The sequence below is a fragment of the Vicugna pacos genome, chromosome 11 (genome assembly GCF_048564905.1).
Source record: "Vicugna pacos chromosome 11, VicPac4, whole genome shotgun sequence".
NCBI classification, from domain to species: domain Eukaryota; kingdom Metazoa; phylum Chordata; class Mammalia; order Artiodactyla; family Camelidae; genus Vicugna; species Vicugna pacos.
Genome location: NC_132997.1, coordinates 49,219,154 through 49,241,222, shown reverse-complemented (window position 1 = coordinate 49,241,222; position 22,069 = coordinate 49,219,154). Strand labels below are relative to the sequence as shown.

The 22,069-nt window shown below is 35.9% G+C and overlaps 1 protein-coding gene across 19 annotated transcripts in view; it reads right to left on the bottom strand.

Annotated features, from left to right (window-relative positions):
- USP54 (ubiquitin specific peptidase 54) overlaps window positions 1-22,069 on the bottom strand; it is a 120,253-nt gene that overhangs the window by 36,883 nt on the left and 61,301 nt on the right. For all 19 annotated transcript variants that reach the window (XR_012077368.1, XM_072971300.1, XM_072971309.1 and 16 more), the window contains 2 exons: window positions 16,449-17,304; window positions 13,052-13,144 (listed from right to left, as the gene is read on the bottom strand). Coding sequence is in view for 18 of the 19 variants with exons in the window: in XM_072971300.1 (XP_072827401.1) it covers window positions 13,052-13,144; window positions 16,449-16,595 (240 nt within the window). In the remaining variant the exon portion in view is untranslated. The remainder of the gene's footprint in view (window positions 1-13,051; window positions 13,145-16,448; window positions 17,305-22,069) is intronic.

The window sequence follows — 22,069 nt, the reverse complement described above, 5'->3', positions numbered from 1 at the left end:
ATTTTACAGAAGTACTAGAAATTGAACCCAGGACCTCGTGCATGCTAAACACACACTTTACCACTGAACTATCCTCTCCTCACCCCTCTCTTTTTAAGTAGATAAAGAATCACCTAGAAAAGGTACAATTTTTCTTAAGGTAATATAACTGGTTTGAGCAAAATGGAACTAAACCTCGTTCTGCTAATTTCAAGTCAGAACTGTTTTCTTCACTCCATTCTCTTACTAGCATCATTCTTCCTCAATCACATTGAACATCTATCCCTACAGAAGCCTGAGAACAATTTATTGTGCAACCTATTATTTCCCTACAAATGATTCCCTATGATGTGAAGGAGGCATTACCAGCAAAACATATTTAATATTATTCAATAAGTTAGGAGCTGGCAGTGGAGGGGAGAGGAATCTATTATAATTACTTGGATTGATCTAGAAAGTTTTTACAAGTCAACTATAAGTTTGGGTAAAGGCAGGGCAGGATCTTCAAAAATTTGTTGCTGGAAGTGGAAGAATGCCTATCAGTGACCCTTTAAACTAGACCAAAAGAAAACACCTAGGTCCACAGTTAAATACTCCCAGAGGGCAAGTGGATATGTGCCAAGTGATCTACGGGATTGTGAAACTTCAGGAAACGGGAAGAAACAAAGGGAAAAGAAGGTGGAAAAAGAAGCAGTGACAGCTTCCACATATGGTGGTCTGACTACTTGAGGATATGCTGAAAGTCACCTCAGCTCAGCAGAACTTGGTAACCACCACCACATCCCAATCTGCTGCTCCTCTCAATGGTTAGTGGTATGACATTACTGCTAACAAAGGCTCTATCTCTAGAGCTAGGGATGGATGAGGTCCAGTCCTTTGTTCAGAGTTCAAAACAAACCAATTGAAAATGAGTTCTAGGGCAGTTCTGTACAAATAGAATACAAGCAAAGTACATCCCCTTTAGTCTTTCTCAACTCGGTTTCCTCAAGAACTAAGATCTGATATTCTAAGGCATCAACAGTTCCTAAGGAATTAACTTCTCTCCTATGCACAGCACTAGTTCTTTTACCATCCTAGAGAGAATTAAGAAAATAGTCCCTCAAAATACTTTCTGTGTTCTGTGGTTCAGAGGACCCTATCTAAGAAAAGGCAGAGCTCCACTGAGAGATGGCACAGAGTAACAGCTAATCTAGAATCATCCTATCTGGATTCAAAATCCCAGCCCTGTTACTTACCATCTATATGACCTTGGACAAGTTCCTTAACTTCTTGGGGCTTCAGTTTCCTCTTATCAAAGAGAATTAATAATAGTATTTACCTCCTAGTGTTATTTAAGGATTAAATAAGTTATCTATATCTTTATCTATCTGTCTATTTATATTTTAGACTAATGTTTGCAATATAAATGCTTGCTAAGTGTTAACAACCATTATTATTTTATTTGGGAGTCGTTTTCAGTTACTGTCTGCAACTGTCCTAGGAAGAAAGGCTTTGAGTCAGAAATGCTTCTACCTTGAGCTACCTCCCCAGTCTCTGAGATCTGGATACAAAGGACCAAACTCTTCTCTATTCTGCTGCTTGTATTCAAGAGAGGCAGATTTCCCCTGACCTAGATAACAAGGGTTTCTGCACAGAAAAGGAGAGACTGAAAGTCAGAGCTCTGCCTGCACCCATATGCACTGAGTTCTGAATGTATTCAGAATAGCCTCTGCCTGCATCTTCTTTACTTTCTTATTTTGATCATTATCTGCAGTCTTGCTCTGCTATTGTGAGGGAGAAGCAAGGGTATCAGGGATGAAGCAGCCTGAGCCTGCCCAGCATGCATCTGCGGAGCCGCAGCTCTGGAAGAAGCTGTAGCACAAAGCCCCTCTGTTAGGGCAGCACACTAACCCCTGTGTGTCCCTCTCACATGAGCTCAAGGCTGGGACGGGCCTCCTCCTGTTCCCCTTTTCACCCTCCTCCCACCTTTCCCAGAGGGAGATCCTGTTCACACCAAAGAAAGCCAAGAACATTTAGTTCAGCAATAAGAACAGGTGGTAGCACCAATAAGGAACAAAAACTGGTATTCTTCCAACTACTGAGTTCTGTGGCAGAGGGAGAAAGGACGGGAAGAACCAAAACCCAGGAATCATCTTCCCCTCTCAGGTCCCTGGTGGTTTCATTTCAGTAAACAGAGAAAACCCACCTTTGAGGCTTCTCTCGGCTCTTCTTCACAGAGTGAAACCAAAGAGGTCTTCCTTTTCATTCTCAGGAAAAGGCAAATTACTCTTTGTTTGTTAACTATTTTCTTGGATGCAGTGCAAAAGCAACAAGACTTTAATGACTAAAAGCAGGTGCTTCCCCACCCATCCCTCTTGGATCAAGTGGCAAACAATTCTACCCACATGAGCGTATAATTATCTGGATTAGTAAAAACCATGTAAATAAGATAAAAGTGTCATAAAGACAGAAAGTCTTTGTGCTTTGGCACCTACAAATTCAGCTGTTGTTTAAGTTTTTTTCCGCCTAAAACACAGACTTTGTCTTTAAGCAGGGAACAGCTGTTTATTTCTCTCAAGATTTCCTAGCCTTGCATCCAATAGAAATCATGAGTAGAGAAGATACAGGTCAAGGAAAAGGGCTGTCACTAAATCTGATGCTTTATGGGCCCAAGGTCTTTGGAAAATGCCCTTGTCAGCAGTCTAACTCATCCCTGAAGTATCCAGCAATATCTTCTGCAAAGGCATGATGCACGTTACATACTGCTACTAACTAAATTCTTGTATCTCTTCTTGATCTGAGCTTCTCAAATGTCTCATCATTTTAGCTATCATAATTATTCCTTTTTTCTACACCTCCTGGAGATCACAGACCCAAATAAATCATAAACCTAAATGTGGCTAATCAAGCCTGTTTATGAATATAACGCTTTGAAAGGAAGATAAAGGAGCTATTCCTATGGGTCACTGACTACTGGAAAAGAGAACTTCCACACTAGCTTTGTGTGTTCAAAAGAATGCTGAATGTTCTCTTTCAAGAGGGGAAAGAATACTTAAATGTTTACCATTTTGGCACCCAAAACAGTAACACTAGATTTTTTAACATTTTCTTATAAAAATTTTCAAACATACAAAATAAACAAACTAACACAATAAACTCCCCTGTACCTATCATCTGTCCTCAACAGTTATCAGCCTGCAGCCAATCTCATTTCATATATACCATATCCATCCACTTACCCCAACCCCAGATCATTTTAAAGCAAATGCTAGACATTATTCATCTGTAAATATTTCAAGATATGCCTCGAAAAAATAAGAACGCTTTTTGTTTAAAATGTACTCATAATATCATTACCAGATTCAGAAAAAGTAATAGTAACTCCTCAGTATCATCAAATATCCAGTCAATTTAATAGAAACTCTTGCTCCAACTTTGGGGAAGGCAGAGAACAGCTGGCCAGTTTCTCTCTTGGGATTCTTTAACCTTATGTCTTAAAATAGCTACATTTTGGACTTCCTAATTAGGAAATTACCCACATATCCTATATCAGTCCCTTTAAATTAAGGTTAGCTATCAAAGCCATACCTCCCCCCATGAGTTTAGGGCTTTATTCAGAGTCAGTTCATAACTCAATACCTTGGACTTGCAGTGGTAAAGTTAAAGACCTTCATAAACCTATCACACTCATTCCTGCTACCTATGCAAAACAGACACCCACATACATAAACAGACAGAGACAAAGAACACCAAGACCTCAAGACACTGGACAGATAGACACAGAGGCAGAGACAGGCCAAATTCACCAGAGAATGGTGCTGCTTTTAGTGGGAAATCATAAACTAATGTTAAGATTTATAAACTATAACAGACAATTTGCTAATTTTTACCAAGATCAGAAATGTAGGACCTTATAGATTACTAACGGTATTTAAATCAGATTTTGAGAATTGATACCATAACCACTTACCCCACAGAGAAAATGAAAAGGGGGACCCTTCTGGACATGTACAAAGATTTTTGAGATTGTGTAAGTTTCAGGTTCTGTCATAAACTCTGGAAAGGAAAGAATTATGATGATCTACTATGATCTATTATACTTTTTCTTATAGTCATACCCCTCTATTTGAATATTATGTAAAATTCTCAACTCCAGAATTTTTAAAAGTATAAAAGCCTACATTTTATACTATCCAAGTTACATCAGTGGTTAAATTAGTTGAGAATATTTAGGTACAGCCTAATAGGACTTCAAGACTAAGAAAGGTTAACCAAAAACCAGACAAATATGCTCATATCCCACAGACAAGCAAAACAAGGAAGTTCAGCTCAAGCAGATGATATGTGCATTAGACCTAAGGACATAGCTTCCTTATTTGAGAGCTGTTTATTACTGGCTAACATTTCTAGGGAACATACCAGAAATCTAATTTCCTGGTTTAAATAGTCAGTGGAGGATAATGGGCCTACACCTCTCCGATAGTGGCCATGAATACAAGACAATGAAGAACATTCCATTCCTATAATCTACAAAAAAAAAAAAAAGAAGAAGAACCAGACCGTAATTCCTTAAACCACTTTACTCCCTATGTGTATGCTTTAGTCCCCACTAGGGAAACAGCTACATGGTACACAATAAAAAAATATTGAGAGATTTATTCCCTGAACTGTCAAACATCCCCCCCATAAACAAATGAGCTATCAGCAGAACACAGACTTTCCTGCCCCTTCAGAACAGTCTTACAGCTCTATACATACAGATTTACATTCCAGGACACCATATATATAGAAACCTATTTCCTCCCTACCTATCTCCATCACCACCACCATTCCCTCGCTTTTATGCCTTATACTAACAGTCTTAAAAGAAAAAACACTAATTGAGATTTGTTGGATTTAATCAATCAATGCAGCATTCTTTTTTGCCTATAACAAAAAACACTCTGTCCTACATCCTGGCACTGCAAAGCCTCTAGTACAATCCCTGGAAGGAGAACAAAATCTTTGCGGCATACTAAGTACAGAGGACGGATTTCCTCTCCTGGACAGAGATAAATAAATAAACCAACACTAAAGTAAAGTCATACCCTAGGGGTTGGGGTGTAAGAGCAGATTCAATATGAATAATAAATAAGAGCTCTGGGCTATAGCACGACAAGAGTTAAGGTCAGGAAAAATCTTTTAGCAATACTAGAAGGGAATAAATTTGGGGCTTTAGAAGGGACAAGGTAATTAGCACACAAATCCCTTCTATTTGCCAAATCACAGTAAGAGGCGTTGTCGTTCAAAGTAAGCAGAAGGACAACTTGACACAATTCTTCTTAATGAAAGCCATCATTAATAATTCGAATGCAATACTTTGAAGCTGAAATTACTTTAGGGACTTGGTGTCAAGTAACACATACACACACACAAACACAAAAAGAGCACATTTTGCAGGAACAAAAGAAATGGATTATCATAAATATTCTATACAAACCACCAAAAAGTACTGGATGTAACATACACTGTGGTACCTGATGAAGATCACAAGGCACAGGAATACTGACAGACATTCATAAGCAGAAGAAAAAAACAAAAATATTCAACAAAGACATTATCCAAAAGGTGTTAATATAAGGCCAATAGTAAGAGCATTTTAAGGTGCAAGGTAAAGTAAACAAACGGAGAAACAGCAGGGATAAATATCTTTCACCCAGACTTGGAAGAGCAAATCCATCATCCAAACATCAGATTAAGGGAAAGCTGGCTAGCTTCTGATTCATCTAGGAACATGTTTGTGTTTTTGTTCTTAATAGTGGATTCTAGAAACAAGCAATTATGCTCTAACATAAAGAATTGACTTTACAGAATTGGCAAGTTTTATAGAGTACTTCTAATTCAGGAATTTTGGAGTCTCCTGTTTAAAAAAAAAATCTAAGAAATAAGAATTTTACATATCAAACTTAGCATTAAAGAATGCAAACAAGGTCCTAAAGTACCAGCAAAAAGGAATTCTTATTAGTCTCACCAAATGGTCCTCTAATTTTTAAACAGGAGGCAGAGAGAAAAAAAAAAAGAGAGAGAGAAAAATATATAGAATTATACACACAGAGAAAAGTATACACAGAATTACACCCACACTGAGACAGCAAAAAGTTAACACGTAACTTAACCACAAGATACTAGGTAACTGCTCTGTGGCCAGAACCCCAGGCTTTCACTCTTCCTTCAGAAGATCAACTCACCTCTGTGTCCCCACAACCCCTGGCCACATCTTACTCTTTCCCTAAGAAATGAGGACTGAAGGTCAAAATTAGTAGACCTACTGAAAAAAGTACGAGACCAAAAGTCACAATATGAACATCCCTTACACAGGACAAGAGTGAGAGAGAACATGAAAGACAAAAAGAAAAGAGAAGAAAAAAGCAATACCCTAAACTCCGTAACTAAAATCCAAGAATTACTTATAGACTGTATGAACCCTGAATATATAAACCCTGTTTATATTACAGTCCAGGCACTGCGACAAGCACCAAGAGAGAAGAAAAGCTGAGCCACCTTCCCCAAAACCCATTCAGCCACGCTAAAAAACACTGTTAAGTCAATCGTGATCTGGACAGAGTAGTTTTAAAACTTCATGAAGAAGATAAATTTTTGAAATGGAGTTCTGAAATGTGGTTTCTTTAAAAGGGGTGTGTTTGCTATTGTTTTCTTTATTGTTCGTTATTATTCTGGGTGCCAAAGGATCCAGGCAAAGCGAATGGCACACGCAGGGCAATGTCTAAGAGGCAGGCATAGTAAGTGTACCATCTGCTGTCACAGCTGAAATGGAGAGTGCTGGGGGAAAGAAAGGAAGGGAAAAGAAAGTGTGAAATTAGTTTTTAGAATGTCCATAATCATGCATATTTAAGTGATTTAAGAAATAATTGGGAGCCACTTTAAGGTTATAAGAAGGGGGTAACTTGAAAATAGTACTCCAGGGTAGTCTTAGGTTAGAACAAATGAAACAGAAAGATACTAGAGATAGAAAAGCAATTTAGGGGTCTGAAAAAAAAGTACTCTTTTTACTAAAACGGTGGGCAAAAAGATTTATTATTAGAAATATCATAGACCAGAGAGGAGGCATAAAGAGAAATGATAGTCTCTGTGGTGAAATTCAGGCTATTTTCAATTTTCCTCTTTATACTTTAGTGTGCTTTCCAGAATGATTACAGTATTTTTTATATTTATAATAAAAATCATCATTCAAATAAAGAACAAATGTGATGTGTATACACAGCTAAAGAATAATAAATAAATGCCCATGTGCCTACCACACCATTTAAGAAATGGAAAAATTGAATTTGAGACTCCCCAATTGATTACATCCTTCCCATTCCACCTTCCAGAGGTAATAATCACTACCCTGAATTTCGTGAAAATCATTCCTTTTTTCTCTACAGTTTTATCACATGTATGTATCCCTGAACACTATGTTTAGTTTTGCTCATTCTTGATTTGTATATAAGTGGAATCATAGTTTAGTAGTCTTCTGTGACTTGCTTTTTTCACTCACTGTACAGATCTTCCTTGACTTAGAAAGGAGTTACATCCTGATAAACCCATCATAATATACCTAACTTGAATATACCTGTAACTTACCTAACAAACATCATAGACTAGCCAGGCCTACCTTAAACAAGTTCAAAACATTTACATTAGCCTACAGTCAGGCAAAACCATCTAATACAAAGCCTACTTCCTTACAAATTGTTGAATATCTGGTGTAATTTATTTAATGCTATACTGAAAGTGAAAAACAGAATGACCGTATGGATACTGAATGGTTATAAGTGTACCTATCGGTTGTTTAATTTCTGACTGTGTGGCTGACTGGGAGCTGAGGCTTCCTACAGCTGCCCTACATCACAAGAAAGTATCACACCATGCATCGCTGGCCAGAGAAAAGATCAAAATTCAAAATTCAGAGTAAGGTATCAACTGAACGCATATTGCTTTTGCACCATCACAAAGTCAAGAAATCATAAGCCAAATCATCATAAGTCAAGGACTGTCTATAATGTTTTATAATTAATTCAAGTTGATATACGTAGCTGCAGGCTATTCATTTTCATTTCTATACAAAAGCTTACTCTGGGAGTAAACCATAAGTGTTTAATCCATTCTCCTATAGCTGGAATGGGTTGTTTCCCTTTTTCTGTAATTACAAAAACTACTACCTTAAACATTCTCTACTATATCTTCTCATACGTATGTACAAGGAAGTTTTCTATGGTAAATATTCAGGAGTAGAATTACTGAGTGGTAAGGTATCTTCTACTTCCATTTTACTTGACAAATGGCGTAACAAACTGGTTTCCTCCACAGCAGTATCAATTTATATTCTGACCAGCAATGTATGTAAATTCTTATTACTACGTCTTTCAGGTAAAAAATTTATCCAATTTTTAAAGTTCTACTAATTTGAAGGGCATGGTTTAACTTACATTTCTAAGATTGCTGAAGGTCTTTCATATGCTTACACGTCAATTGGGTTTCCTGTTCTGAGAAATGCCTGTTTATGTCTTTTGTTCATTTTCCTGTTGACTCATTTTATCTTTTACTTATTCTTTATGAGAGTTCTTCTCTGGACTTCTATACTGGACACCAATACTTCGTTGGTTACATATATATATTGCAGATATTTTCTCCCAGCTTGTAGCCTGTGTCTTTACTGTCTTTATGGAGTCTTCTAATGAACAGGAGTTCTTGAATTTTCTGTACTAAAATGTATCAGGTTTTTAACTTTGTCTTTTTCATGATTTATTAAATAATAATAAATCCCCTCTATCACTTAGGTCATGATATTTGCTCATATTTTCTTTTAAGACTCAAAAATTTTTGTCTTTCACAAAAATTTCAGTCCTTAATTTCAGTCCTTAATTCATCTGAAATTCTTTTGGTTTAATATGAGGTAGGGAATCTAATTTCTTTTTTTTTTCCTATATGGGTAACCAATTATCAAAGTATATTTACTGGAAAGTCTACTTTCTTTTTTGATTCACAGGGCAAGTAGCAAGTTCCCATAGGTCTGTTTCTGAACTCCTGATTGTGTTTCATTTATTTATTATAGTGTTGATACCACATTGTTTTAATTACTACAGTTTATAATAAGTCTCAATATCTGATAAAGTATGGTAGCCATCAGTACTTTTAGCCAAATATTTCTGGCAAGAAATATTTCCTCTCCCAAGGATTATGATAGGATCATGCTTCCTGGCCCCACTGTCATTCACTAGAGCTGTATGATTAGTTCTTGTCTATAAGCTATAAGCAAAAGTGACCTGCTAAGCTTTTAACTACCTGTGCAAAATCCTCCAGAATTTTTTCCCCTCTGGCTTAGCAACAAGCAATATTCAAGTTGGTTGTAGCTTTGGCACCTGAGTTCCTAAAGGACTATAATCGGTGGGTGGAGGGTATAGCTCAAGTGGACCTTAGCATGCACAAGGTCCTGGGTTCAATTCTCAGTACCTCCACTGGAAAAAAAAATTAAATAAATAACCTAAGTGACTATAATCAGTAGTTTTCCAACTAACTTGAAGTGGACAAATAATGTGATCATTATATAGATCTTTTGTATATTTATCATTGAGATTTTAGTTTGTCACCACATAACTTAGCCTACTCGGATATACAAGGCAAGTAGCTCACTTTGTTATTCTTCAAGAGTGTCCTGTCTATTCTTCACTGTTTGTCATATGAATTTCAGAACTGAATTTTCTCAACTTCCAGGAAAAACCTACTAGTCAGAGCATACATTAGTACCATGAAATTGGAAAACACATAGACATACTGGAAAAGAGATGGAATTATCTAAAAAAGTTGAAGATATACATATCCTGTTGATCCAGATAATCCCATTCCTGGGCAGGTACACAAAAGAAATATGTACACATATGTAGATATGTACAAATATGTAGAGACATACAAGAATGTTCCTGGTAATATTGTTCATAAAAAATCAAAAACTGAGAAATAATCCAAATGACTACCAGCAGTAGAATGGATAAACACTGGTTTATTTATACATTATATTACTATGTAATAATGAAAACAAACAAACTCAACCTGCACACAACATGATGATCTTACAAACATTGCTGAGCTAAAGAAGACACACACACACACACACACACACACACAGAATGGATACATAGGCAGTAAAACTGTCAGATAAAACATGAAAGTGATTACTACAAACATTATGAAAGTGGCTACTCCTGAGAGAAAGGAGATGTGACTGAGAAAGAAGGGAAGGCGGATGTCTACGAAACTGGCAGTATTCTATTTTGACCTAAAGAGTTGTGACAAACATTTTTCACTTTATGGTTACTTGTTATACTGGATCCCTGTGGGGATTTTACATAAATGTCTTACATCTTTTTTGTTAGATTTATTCATGTCTACTTTATATACGTTGTTGCTATTATAAAAGCCCTTCGAGGGGAGAGGGTAATAGCTCAGTGGTAGAGTGCATGCTTAGCATGCATGAGGTCCTGGGTTCAATCTCCAGTACCTCTATTAAATAAATAATTAATTAAATAAAAATTTTAAAGCCCTTTGAATTTTCTGTTAGTTAGAAATTTCTAGTATATAGAAATGCAATTGAATGTATAGGTAGCAATCTGATAAATTCTCTTACTGATTCTACCGACTTTATTAGTAGATTCTTTGGGGTTTTTTTTTTAAATAGCCAATCACATCATTTGCAAATGATATCAACTTTGTTACTTTCTTTCTAATCTTTATTTTTCCTTTGTTTTTCTTATCTTACTATACTGACTAGAACCTAGTTCAATGATGAATTATATTATTGTCATACTCTATAAGACTATTTTTAAAGTAGGGAACAAAAGAGACATTCTAAAGGAGAGCCCAGATGCTGACAGTCCAGCCCAGGTTTACTCCTCCCTTCTCTTCTCTTAGAAAACGAAGTCCTCCAGTATGGTGGAAGGAATGTCTCTTAGAAACTATGGCTACTCTAACAATTTACATTTCTCAACTATTAGAACCAAGTTCAGTTCATCCTTTCTGTCAAATTAGTCCATTCACACTGTAAGACTATAATTTTCAAATTAAGTGCACAATTAAAATAACGCAAACAATGCCACCTAAAACAAAGTACATGTAAACTAGAGCCTAGTTATTTAACATTTATTTAGCACTGAGGGACTTAAAAGCACTTCAGAGGGGAAAGAAAGCAAAATTTTAATATACTTCCAATATAGCAAAAGTGACAGTGAAGGAAAAGAAATCTAATGGATAGATCAGGCAGTGGTGTCGTGTGGAAAGTACCAGAAATCCAACACATTCTCAGAGTTATGAAGACCCAGAATACAGCCATTAATCCCCTAAGCCCATTGACTTATCTATCATAAGCCACTGCTTCTCTGAAAGAGTCCCAGGATACATCCTCAGCCCCTTTAGCTTGAAAAACAACTTCCTTTCTGTACTTGGGTATTTCAGAAGGTGTCCCATAAAGTCTGGTGGTTGGTTTTCTTTCTCTCTCTGGCTTATATAATGATACTGATTTACTTTTATATTAAAGTAACAATTTATCCCTCTGGAAAATGAAATATAACAATCCTGTGACAGCCAACTCTCCAGAGTCCCATTTTGGCCAGTGAAGAATACAGCACAGTCCTGACTAATCGCATGCATGTCAGGGGGTCATGTAAGTTCTGTCATCCCTTCATGGTACACATAGGAGTTTCCAGTTTCAGGAGATTGTTCTTCCAGGGATTTCTCCAGGATTCAAATCTTCCTTGCCTTCCTTTTCTTGGTTTAATGCCATAAGCCAGACTTTCTTTGGACTTAACAACCACAGGATCACTATGTTTCCTATTTATCTAAAATTAGATACTTAACGTCAATGTACCTTTCAGAAAGTCAAGTCAAATACTCTTGGATGGACTTCTGCCCAAATAAGCATAGTCGGAAATATTACAACTTGTAAAAAGTCTAGTTTTATTAAAATTTCATACTCAAACTCCCCAATTAGTCAATAATTTATATTCTATAATTTGCTAAAAGTTACAATGGTTCTAAAGAAAGGGTGAAAAAAAAGATGTTTGCTACCCCAGTGGCAAGAAGTTCAGAAGACTCAGTTAACTCTTTCCAAAGATATCTGCCTACCATGGACTAAAACTTCAAAGTAATGTTTGTCAAAAAATTGTTTTGAGTCGGTTGTTGCAGATTTAACTGGGAAATGCTCCCAGGTTTTCTGGTCACAATTCTTACTCTCAGATGTAAAAGCAACTAAATTAATAATGATCGCATCCGAGCACCCCTGTGACAAATCAAGAATTCAGATTTCATGAGACTGAAAGATGACCCTGAAAGCTTACTCGGAGCTCAAGCATACTCATTCAACCACAAACAATCCGTTGTACATCTGGACCAAGAAAACAGAGAGAAGCTACGTGTTGGAAAAACAGATAAAATAATGGAGAATGGGCTCTTTATACATCCTAGGTCTTTCTCTTTAGCAGTTTACCTAAAATCTCTTGAGTCAGAACTCTCTCACGTTAGGCCATTTTATTTGTCTCTAAATGAATTCTCAGTTTCATTTTATTCAGAAATGAAAAACTTGGAGTCAGATGATGGGACAGAAAACTAACATAAAGAATCTGTCAAATGTGATAATGAGAAACATTAGGGAATGGGAAAATGGGGAAATTTTAGTACTGGCTTTTCTTAATAGAAAGAGTTTGTTGCTAAATTTAGCTTTAACAGACAATAGTTAATTCCATGAAAAACAATTGGTTTATTCTTTCAAAATGAATTTTAGTACTAGCTTTTCAGATACTCAGAGTCTAAGCACATTTGGTTAGTATCCTATCATAATAAATAGAGTTGTACAGACAAAAAAGTTAAGAAAAATAGACTATCCAAACCAAGCAGTAATTCTTTGAAGCAAGCAAAACTAATCATATCCATCCTTTGCACTAAACCACAGGAAGATAATTCAGTAATAAATTCTTTAGCATCACCCCAAATAACCAAACCACTTCAATACTGACCATTTGGCAACTTAATGGTAGTGAGAAAAAAACAAATTTGAAGTACTTACCTTGAGAGCACAAAAGATGCAGGAATCTCCCATGCATTTGTGAGTTGTAAGCTGTCTAAAGCTACGTCGGAAGATGTCCAAGTGCCATAAAACCTGATGAAAAAGGGAAGATACTTCGTACTCTATAAAAGCCCCCATTTAATTTTAAATTCAAGAGGTCAAGTAAACACAGGTAATGACTGCAGAAGATATTGTTATTCCCAAGAGAAAATCTCATTCTAGTATATTAAAACAAATATCCAAAAAGGTACCCGACAAGAGGGCTAGATGATCATATTCCGGAAAAGATACTAATTTGAATGTGAAGTAGGTCACACAGGAAAAAAAAAATGGTATGACATACAACAAATGTGAACCTAAAGAGGAAATTTATGGGTTAAAAACTGCAGAATAAGGGTTTATATTAATGATCCACACAAGAAAAGCAAGAGTATTTTAAAACTTATTTAGAAGCTTGAATTGTAGTGTAGAATTTTGTCTTTGTTAGATATCTGAATTTTTGGACCTTTCTGAGAAAGGTGTAACCTCCTTAAGTTAACAGAATAAAAAAATAATGGTGATATCAACAATGATAAATCTGCTCATAGTATGTAACCTTGACATGAGGTGATAAGAATGTCACTTCACTTTTATGGTCTTCCTGTCAGAAACCCTTAACCCCAGTCCAATCATGAGAAGAACATCAGACAAATTCTAACAGTGGGACATCCTACAAAATACTCAACTAGTGCTCTTCAGAATTGTCAAGATCATCAAAAACAAGGAAATCTTGAGAAACCATTATGGCTAAGAGGAGCCTAAGGAGACATGACAAGTAAATGTAAATGTGGTATCCTGGATGGGATCCTACAATACAAAAAGATACTAGGTAAAAAGCTCAGGAAATCTGAATAAACTACAGACTTTAGTTAAAAAAGAAATGCTATAACAAACAGCACAAATGATTTAGGAAGCTCCTCTTAATTGGAAAACATTTAAATGGCATCATATATGAAAAGGGACTACATTTCTGGAACCCCAGACCATAGCAAACTTTGGAACTTCTTACTTAGGTTTCTACAGGTATATACATGCCAAACTCCCAAATAAATAACAAATGTAATGGATTCAATATATCTGTGGTGAACACACCTTTCATATCAAAAGTTAGAATATTAGCTCATAGAAACAATTATTTTCAACTTGTAACATGATTATAACAGGCAGTCCAAAACTGTCAATGACTCAGTCTTCAAGTATAGATAAAGAAATCTGTGTGTGTGTGTGTGGGGGGGTGTATACTATATATTCTATATGGCACTGGAAATTAGAACAGAATGTCGTAAATACTATTGCGTCGATTGACAATGAAGATAGAAAATATAGAAAGAAACAGAATTATAAAACCAGGACTATGACTAGGAAGGAGGTAAACACATATACATTATATCAACACCCTTTTTTTGCCTGCTTCTAAATTACAAAAGTATTTTTAGTTCATTCAAAGTTAACTCAAAAAGCTAACAGGCATCATCCAGGGAAAAATTTGTAGTAATTAACGAAGGTACTTACACTCTTTCCATAGATTTGACAGCACAGATTTATTTTAATGTTTTCAAATAAAACATAAAAGTTTATTACATAAATAAGCTTGACAATGAAATTTTGCCATTTGAAACAACATGGATGGACTTGGAGGGTATTATATTAAGCGAAATAGAGACAGAGAAAGACAAATACTGTATGGTATCACTTATATGTGGAATCTAAAAAATAAAATAAAATAGTGAATATAACAAAAAAGAAACAGACTCACAGATATAGAGAACAAACTAGTGGTTACCAGTGGAGAGAAGGAAGGTAGGTGGCAAGATATGGGTAGGGGATTAAGAGTTACAGAATAAATATATACATGTATACATATGTGTAAAATATATATATATAATAAATAAGCTACAAGGATATATTGTACAATGTAGGGAATATAGCTAATATTTGATAGTAACTATAAATGAAGTATAAACTTAAAAAATTGTGAATCATTATATTATACACTTGTAGCCTGTATAATATTGTACACCAACTATAACTCAATTTTCAAAAAAAGACATTTTTACACTGCTGAGAAAACTGAACGTGGACTGCATATTAGATAACACTAATAGTTTTAGTTAAATTTTTTAGGTGTGATAAAGTTATTGAGATTATGTTTTTTTAAATGTCCTTATGTACTAGAGATATACACTGAAGTATTTTAAGATCATATGATGCTTGGGAGTGGCTTCAAATAATTCAGCAAAAGAAGAGGGGCGATGAATGAAATACAAATGGTAAATGTTAATCATTGTTCAGCCTGGTTGATGTCTACAGCAGATTCATAATACAAAATAAATAAATAAGCTTGACAAGACTGTTGTATGACAAATGAGAAAACTAAAATACTATTACCTGTACAAGGTCACAAGGGTAGCATATAAAAAGGCTAAAACTAGTACTCCAATCTTCTCATCCCTAAGCCCAGTGCTTTTTATACCTAATACACTGTCTTTATTTCTCTCATAAAAGCTTATTTTCTCATACATATGAGGTGTAAAGCTACTATTTTTCCCAAGCATAATTATCTTGAGTGGTGAATTTCATTTACTTTCACTCCGAAAAAGCAGATAAAAGGGGAAAGTAATTACTTGAAAGTTAGGCCAAGGGGGATGAACCTAACACACTATGGCCCCGAACAGGCAGGGCAGGCAGGCAAACAGGAAGCTTCGGGGTTCTGAGACCACTAAGGTGACAGGCAAGGCCAAATGGGTAAATCTAGAGTAGATAATCACCTTAGGGGAATTTACTTTCTTCCAGCTCTGTTCAAGCGCATCTGACCAGACACCAATCAGGAGCCACTACAGGAGAGCTCAGAGGAAGGAGATGAAGAAGTGGACAAAGACTGGACTCCATTCAGTGTGTGGACTAAGAGCCTGGGTATTATGAGACAAGAATAACATACCTGAAAAATCTTTGACTTGTGGAAAGAATTTTGCTTTCTATACTAGAGGAAAGCAACTAGGGGATAAGACACCTTGGTGACAAATGGGAAAAAAGGAAGCAGTAGAGACTGCTGAGGAAAAAAGTCATTAACAAGTAGTAAAATCATCTAGTCCATGTACCTTCCTTTAGGCAAGTAAGTAGTAGTAGTTACAGCTATTATTTCTATTATTATTATTAACCTCTTTTACAAATGAGGTAACTGGGAGTCAAAGAGATAAAGTGACTTGCCTATATGATCACACAAATAAACTTAAAAAATGATCTTAGGCTGCTGACCAAAAAACAGAGACTATCAAGGTATTATATTTAAAAGAGTAATCAGAAAAACAGCACCAGTAACTGAAAGTCAAAGTTCACCAAATAGAAAGAAATCCCTTACCTGCAAAGCACTGTTGAGGAAGCAGCTATTTTGTCCTGGCTCATTGCTGAGGCCTTTGCTGGCAGCTATGGAGGTTGAGCTTCGAGGAGCAAACATCCCTTGGACACTGCCACGGCTCCCTGAAAAATAATTTCTCTTCCAAGACATTATTGTTCACATTTAGCCTGGAAACACAGAGAAGGTTTTGTATCTTTTGGAGAGGGAGGCTCTGTCTGATGAAATCCTCAATGTAAAGAGAATCCAGGATGTAATGAATTTACATTGAAAGATTTTTTGAGTTTACAACCTTTCAAACATCATATATGTAAGTTCAAGGAACTCAGGTATCCTTCAATCCAATGTGACGGAGCTGTCCTCTACTTGCTCCAATCAGTGCCCCAAATTTAACATGGTACAGGGCTAATGCAAACAGAGAAATCCTTAAGTATTTCTTCCTTCTATTTTTCTTGAACTGCCTCCATAAAATCCTGGTGAAGTGGCTGTAAATCCTCAACTCCAACAGAAGCCAGGATCAGAGTAGGATGTGTTCTTTAGGCTTGTTTATAATGCTTCTTGGGGCTTGAAGATTTTTCCAACTCGAAGGAGAGGCAGACCGATAAGCGAGAATCCAGTGCAACCCTCCTTGCCTTTTATTGCCTTGTCCCATCATCCTCTGAAGTAAAAACTCAAGTTCTGAGAAATTGACATAAATTCCACAAAGCTAAGAAGCTTGTCTGAAATGTATGGGATTTCTGTTGTTGTTGCTGCTGCTGCTGTTCTTTAACATGCCCCAAACATCTTCTATTATTCCATCCAGAACTTCAGAAAGTCTGTTCTCTTTTCCTCTCTGACTAGACTAGCCAGCTGTGCCAGAGAGCTTTAACAGAAGGAAAAAAAAAAAAATCAAAAGCTTGCGTCACTTAATGACTCTACTAGCTTTGTGCTGTTCTGCCAAGATCAACGTTGCCTCACCTCTCTCTATAAACTTGAAACCTTGGCAAACAATGCCAAAAAAAAAAACAAAAAAAAACCCTCTAACAAAAAGGAGAAACACTTAAAAGATACAGGGGGAAAAAGGTGTGAGCAGCTTTACTTTCACAGGAGACATCTCTGAAATTTTCTAAGAGGAGAAGAAATTGATCTGGACAAAAATAAAAATCTAATGCGAACTTTCCAAAATCTGGTTAATTAAAAAAAAGAAAAGAAAAGAAAAAAAAAAAAAACAACAACCAAGTAATCACATACCAAACTAGGAACTGAAACTGTTTCTTTTGGATGTTGTAAATGAAGACATTTTTTAAGGTGTTTTAAATGTTCATGTTTATGAAAGCCTATTTAAAGGTGGGAGAACCAAGTTATCAGTCTGGACTCTGTTCTGAATAAAAAGCTGTCCCAACCCAGAGAAACACTCACGGTGGGTAAACCATATGTCCTTAACATCCAGTCCAAAAGAACTAAATCTTCTGCCCTGTTTGTTTGTATGTTACTTTTTTTTTTTGCCAAAGGATCAGAGAGGTAATTTGGGTTACAAATCACTTAATCCTCAGATTATATCCAAGGCACTCACAATCAGAGGCCACCCATTGACCAACATTAGTTTTCAACTAATTAAAATGCCAGTGAGGCAACAGGGAAAAATACAAAAGCAAACTCCTTCCTTGGAAGGAAATGATTCTAACATTCAACTTTAAGTTTTCCCATAAGGCTGCCATAAGGTTCACATAAGGAAAAAATTAAGCATGTTAAATATTACATTTGGTTTCTAACAGTTTCCCAAGCTTCCCCCTTCCTTCCCACCATCATACGGACAACATGAAAAAGCAAAAATGCTGTAACATCTTAATCATTCTCTGGCAGATCACCCAGCATTATCCATAGTGTGTTCAGTGGAAAAATTGAGGCACAGGAACATGAAATGGTTGCACAAGACTGTTCTTTCCCTTCTTTAAATTCCTAGACTATTTATAATCTACAGGTCACAATTAAAGTATTTGATTATACATTATAGTGTCATATTATTCTCTATTTGTTTTTATTACTCTCTATTTGTTTCATATGGTATCAGTCATAATATCCTAACTATGACTCTATGAAATGACATACTACTAGGATCAGACATGTGCTAAACACAATACTTCCATTCTTTATTTAATCTTCACAACAACCCTGTCATGTGGGTATTAACAGTTCCATTTTACAGAAGAGTAAAGGAAGGCTTAGGGATACTAACTTGCCCAAATCAAAGCAGGTAAGTGGCAGAGCTAGAATTGTTTGACTGTTTACTTGGACTTAATCAAGTATTTTATCATACTATTCCAAAAGCTATTACAGTGCTTGTCTATTCATAAGGAGGCACTCAATAAATACTGCCTGATAATCAGCATAGCACCACGAAGGATCCCATGTCTCCCACGCAGACTACAAGACCCTCAACTCTCTACACACCCTCATACACACCCTACTCTAGGCCACTAAGCAACTTCCAACAAGCCATGCAGCATTCTTTCAGCTCAGCTGCTGCAAAGGAATGACAAGTACCAAGCCTCCACTTTGCTAAAAACCAAAAGGACTTGGCAGGCAGGTGGGGTTTCCAGTACCCATATTAGGAACTCACTGAAACTCGGCCTGTCCTATGATAAAAACGCTTGAGTTCAGGGAGCAAAGGCAAAAAATACAGTGGCAGAAAAAAAGGTTCTCAGGCTCTGAATGGCAGCATTATGCAGCATAAGGCAAAAGCTCTCACACTTGCACTAGGTGTGTCAGAAACCAGAGGCAAGAGCCAAAAGGAAGAAAGCCAAAAGTGGCAGTAACAAATGGTCCAAAGAAATACTGATGACAAAATATTTCACTTAAATTGCAAGTCTAGCACCAAACAATATAATCCTTCTCCAATGCCATCTACTAAAGATATGTGAGAGTGTAAATTAAGAGTTCTACCCACTACCTGGCTCTAACAATCTATTTTAAAAAAGGAAAAGAACTTACAAGGAAATACTGAAGTAGTTTAGGGGTAAAAGACCATAATGTCTGCAACTTACTCTGAAATAGTTCAGGAAAAAAAAAAATGTATGTGTGTGCGTGTATACATAATATGGAGAGAGAAGGAGAAAGAAAACAGTAAAGTAAATATAGCAAAATGTTAACAATAAATAAATCTAGCTGAAGGGTATGTTCAAATTCTTTGTTTCATTTCTTGCAGCTTGTTTGTAAGTTTTAAATCATTTTTTATCTTGAACAGAAACTGATATCTGCAAATAACTTAAAAAAATTAAAATTGCCTAAGATTTACCTTGTACTGTATGCAATATTAATGATTCAAAGCAAAGCCATGACTAAAATCATTAAGCTGGTAGATAATAACATTACCAGATGATACTGGCAATCCCAAACTAAAAAAATGTAAAAGAAAAATACAAAAATGCATAGATATGAGGACAAACTAAAAGGAAATAAAGTTTGAATACTATTTCTATGAAAAGGGAAGCCTGAAATAGTGCATAATGTCAAGTTGTTGTAAGCAGCAAGTGATAGAGAATAACTGTGATATTATATAAGAGGATTGAGACTAGACTTGGAAGACATGAATTCAATTTCCATGTTTTTACTACTTTGTGTAATCCCACCTGAACTTTGTTTTCTGTATCTATAAAATAATGGCACGAGATACCTATTTCACACAGTGACTGAGATTTAATGCAATAGGTGTATGAAAATATCAGCAAGTTTCCAAAACAAAGAATGAATAATGAGTTCACTGAATGAATGAATTGCTGTGCCTACAAATAACAAAATAAATTTTCATTGGGGATCTCAAGATACCAGAAAGTTGGAAGTCACCCAGAATAAGTCTTCTGATTGTATAAAGAGAACAATAGGCTTCACAGAGGACAAGGCACATGTCGGCATAATTTAGCTATGTGTTTAGAGAAACATTTGAATTTTACAATTATTTTAAAACTACAAAGATTTAACTTAAAAAGCGAACAACTGAGTCTATTACAAGGAATAGGGAACATTTTAGAAGGTCTACAAAGAATGACCATGTTCAACTGATCAATGATTAAAAATGGAAAACCATGAGAAGTATCTCAGTTTCTAATGAAGAAACAGTAGCCTGTTACTAGTGATTAAAGCCAGAATCAACCCAAACATTAGGAAGTCAAACTGCACTCCACTGAGATATTCAAACAGTTTAACCAGGAAATTTGCTCAAATTTTTGGTTTCTGTTATTCTGTATAGCAGTTTACTTATAATTTACTTAAGGATCTATATTTGCACTGATAAATCAACAGGCAATGACCTCAATTCCTTGGCATGCTCCACATGTCAATAATTTCAATCCATATCTAATTGTATATTGTTGCTTATTATGAGGATTTCAATGTCTGGCATATAGTAATTTGCTATATAAATTACTGTTATTGCTATTACTGTTGTTCAAATATTCCCTTCTCATGAGCTCTTTTCCCTTTAAAGATAATTACATACAGATAGCCCATATTCTTTAAAAAAAAAAAAAAAGTAACAAAAAGACCACCTTGAACTTACTCACTCCTATGACTACTGCCCTAAATTTTTTTCAGCCTTTCACTATTAAATGTCTCTATAATTTACAGCTACTGCTTCTCCTTGTTCACCATCAGTCTTTTGAGCACATGGTACTGCTCCTTCACTCCACCACCACAATTTTACTTCATGGAACATTCACTTTCTAAGGAAATCTCCTAATTTCAAAACCTACTGGCTTTTTCCAAAGGCCTCATTCTTCCTAATTTTTCTGTAGCACCTAACGCTGGCTGCCTTGACGCTACACGATCCTATATTCATAGGATGAATTAATAAGACAATGAGAGAATGAATAAAATGAAAGAATGACAAATGAACACTAGTTCTCTTGCTCTGACAGTTCATTTTCCCTCTCCTTTGCTGCTTTCTTAAAAGTGATCATTCTTTTACGTTAAATCAGACGTTCTTGCTCTTCTCTAGAGTACCTCCCATGGTGTTCTCACTCCCTATCCATCAGAACTTCAACCATCGCTTCTAGTTTGATAAATCACAAATCTCATGAACTCTAAAAACAAATTACCAACTACTTGCACACTGTCCCACTTTCATAACAGTTTAACATGTTCAAATTTGAAGTCACCTCTTTCCCCCCCAAAATAGTCCCTCCTCTTATTCCTATATCTTTTTTTAACTAATGGCATCCCCAATTACCCAGGTTCAAAATCTCAGTAGTCTTTGACCTTCTCCTATCCCTCTCCCCATTCTCTAACCACATCATAAAGGCCTGTCAGTTCTCCCTTCAAAATCTCTTACATCGATCCTTCTTTTTCACTTCCACTGTCATCACCTAGTTTATACCACAATTATCTCCCATTTAGACTATTACATTGCATAAGTCTTTCTGGCCTCCTATGTCTTGCTAATACAATTAATTTATATAATCAGTTTTTTAACCAATATTTCTCTTTAACATGCTTCATTACTTATTTGTGTACATGTCAAACAAAAAGGCTGAAAGCGTGAATTACTCCTTAACAGTAGAACAATGTCAGTTGCTCAGCAGAAAAAAGTTTTCAATAGGACCACTCTCACCTTTTCAGGTCCCAAGAAAGAAAAAGATGTCTACTCTTACTAC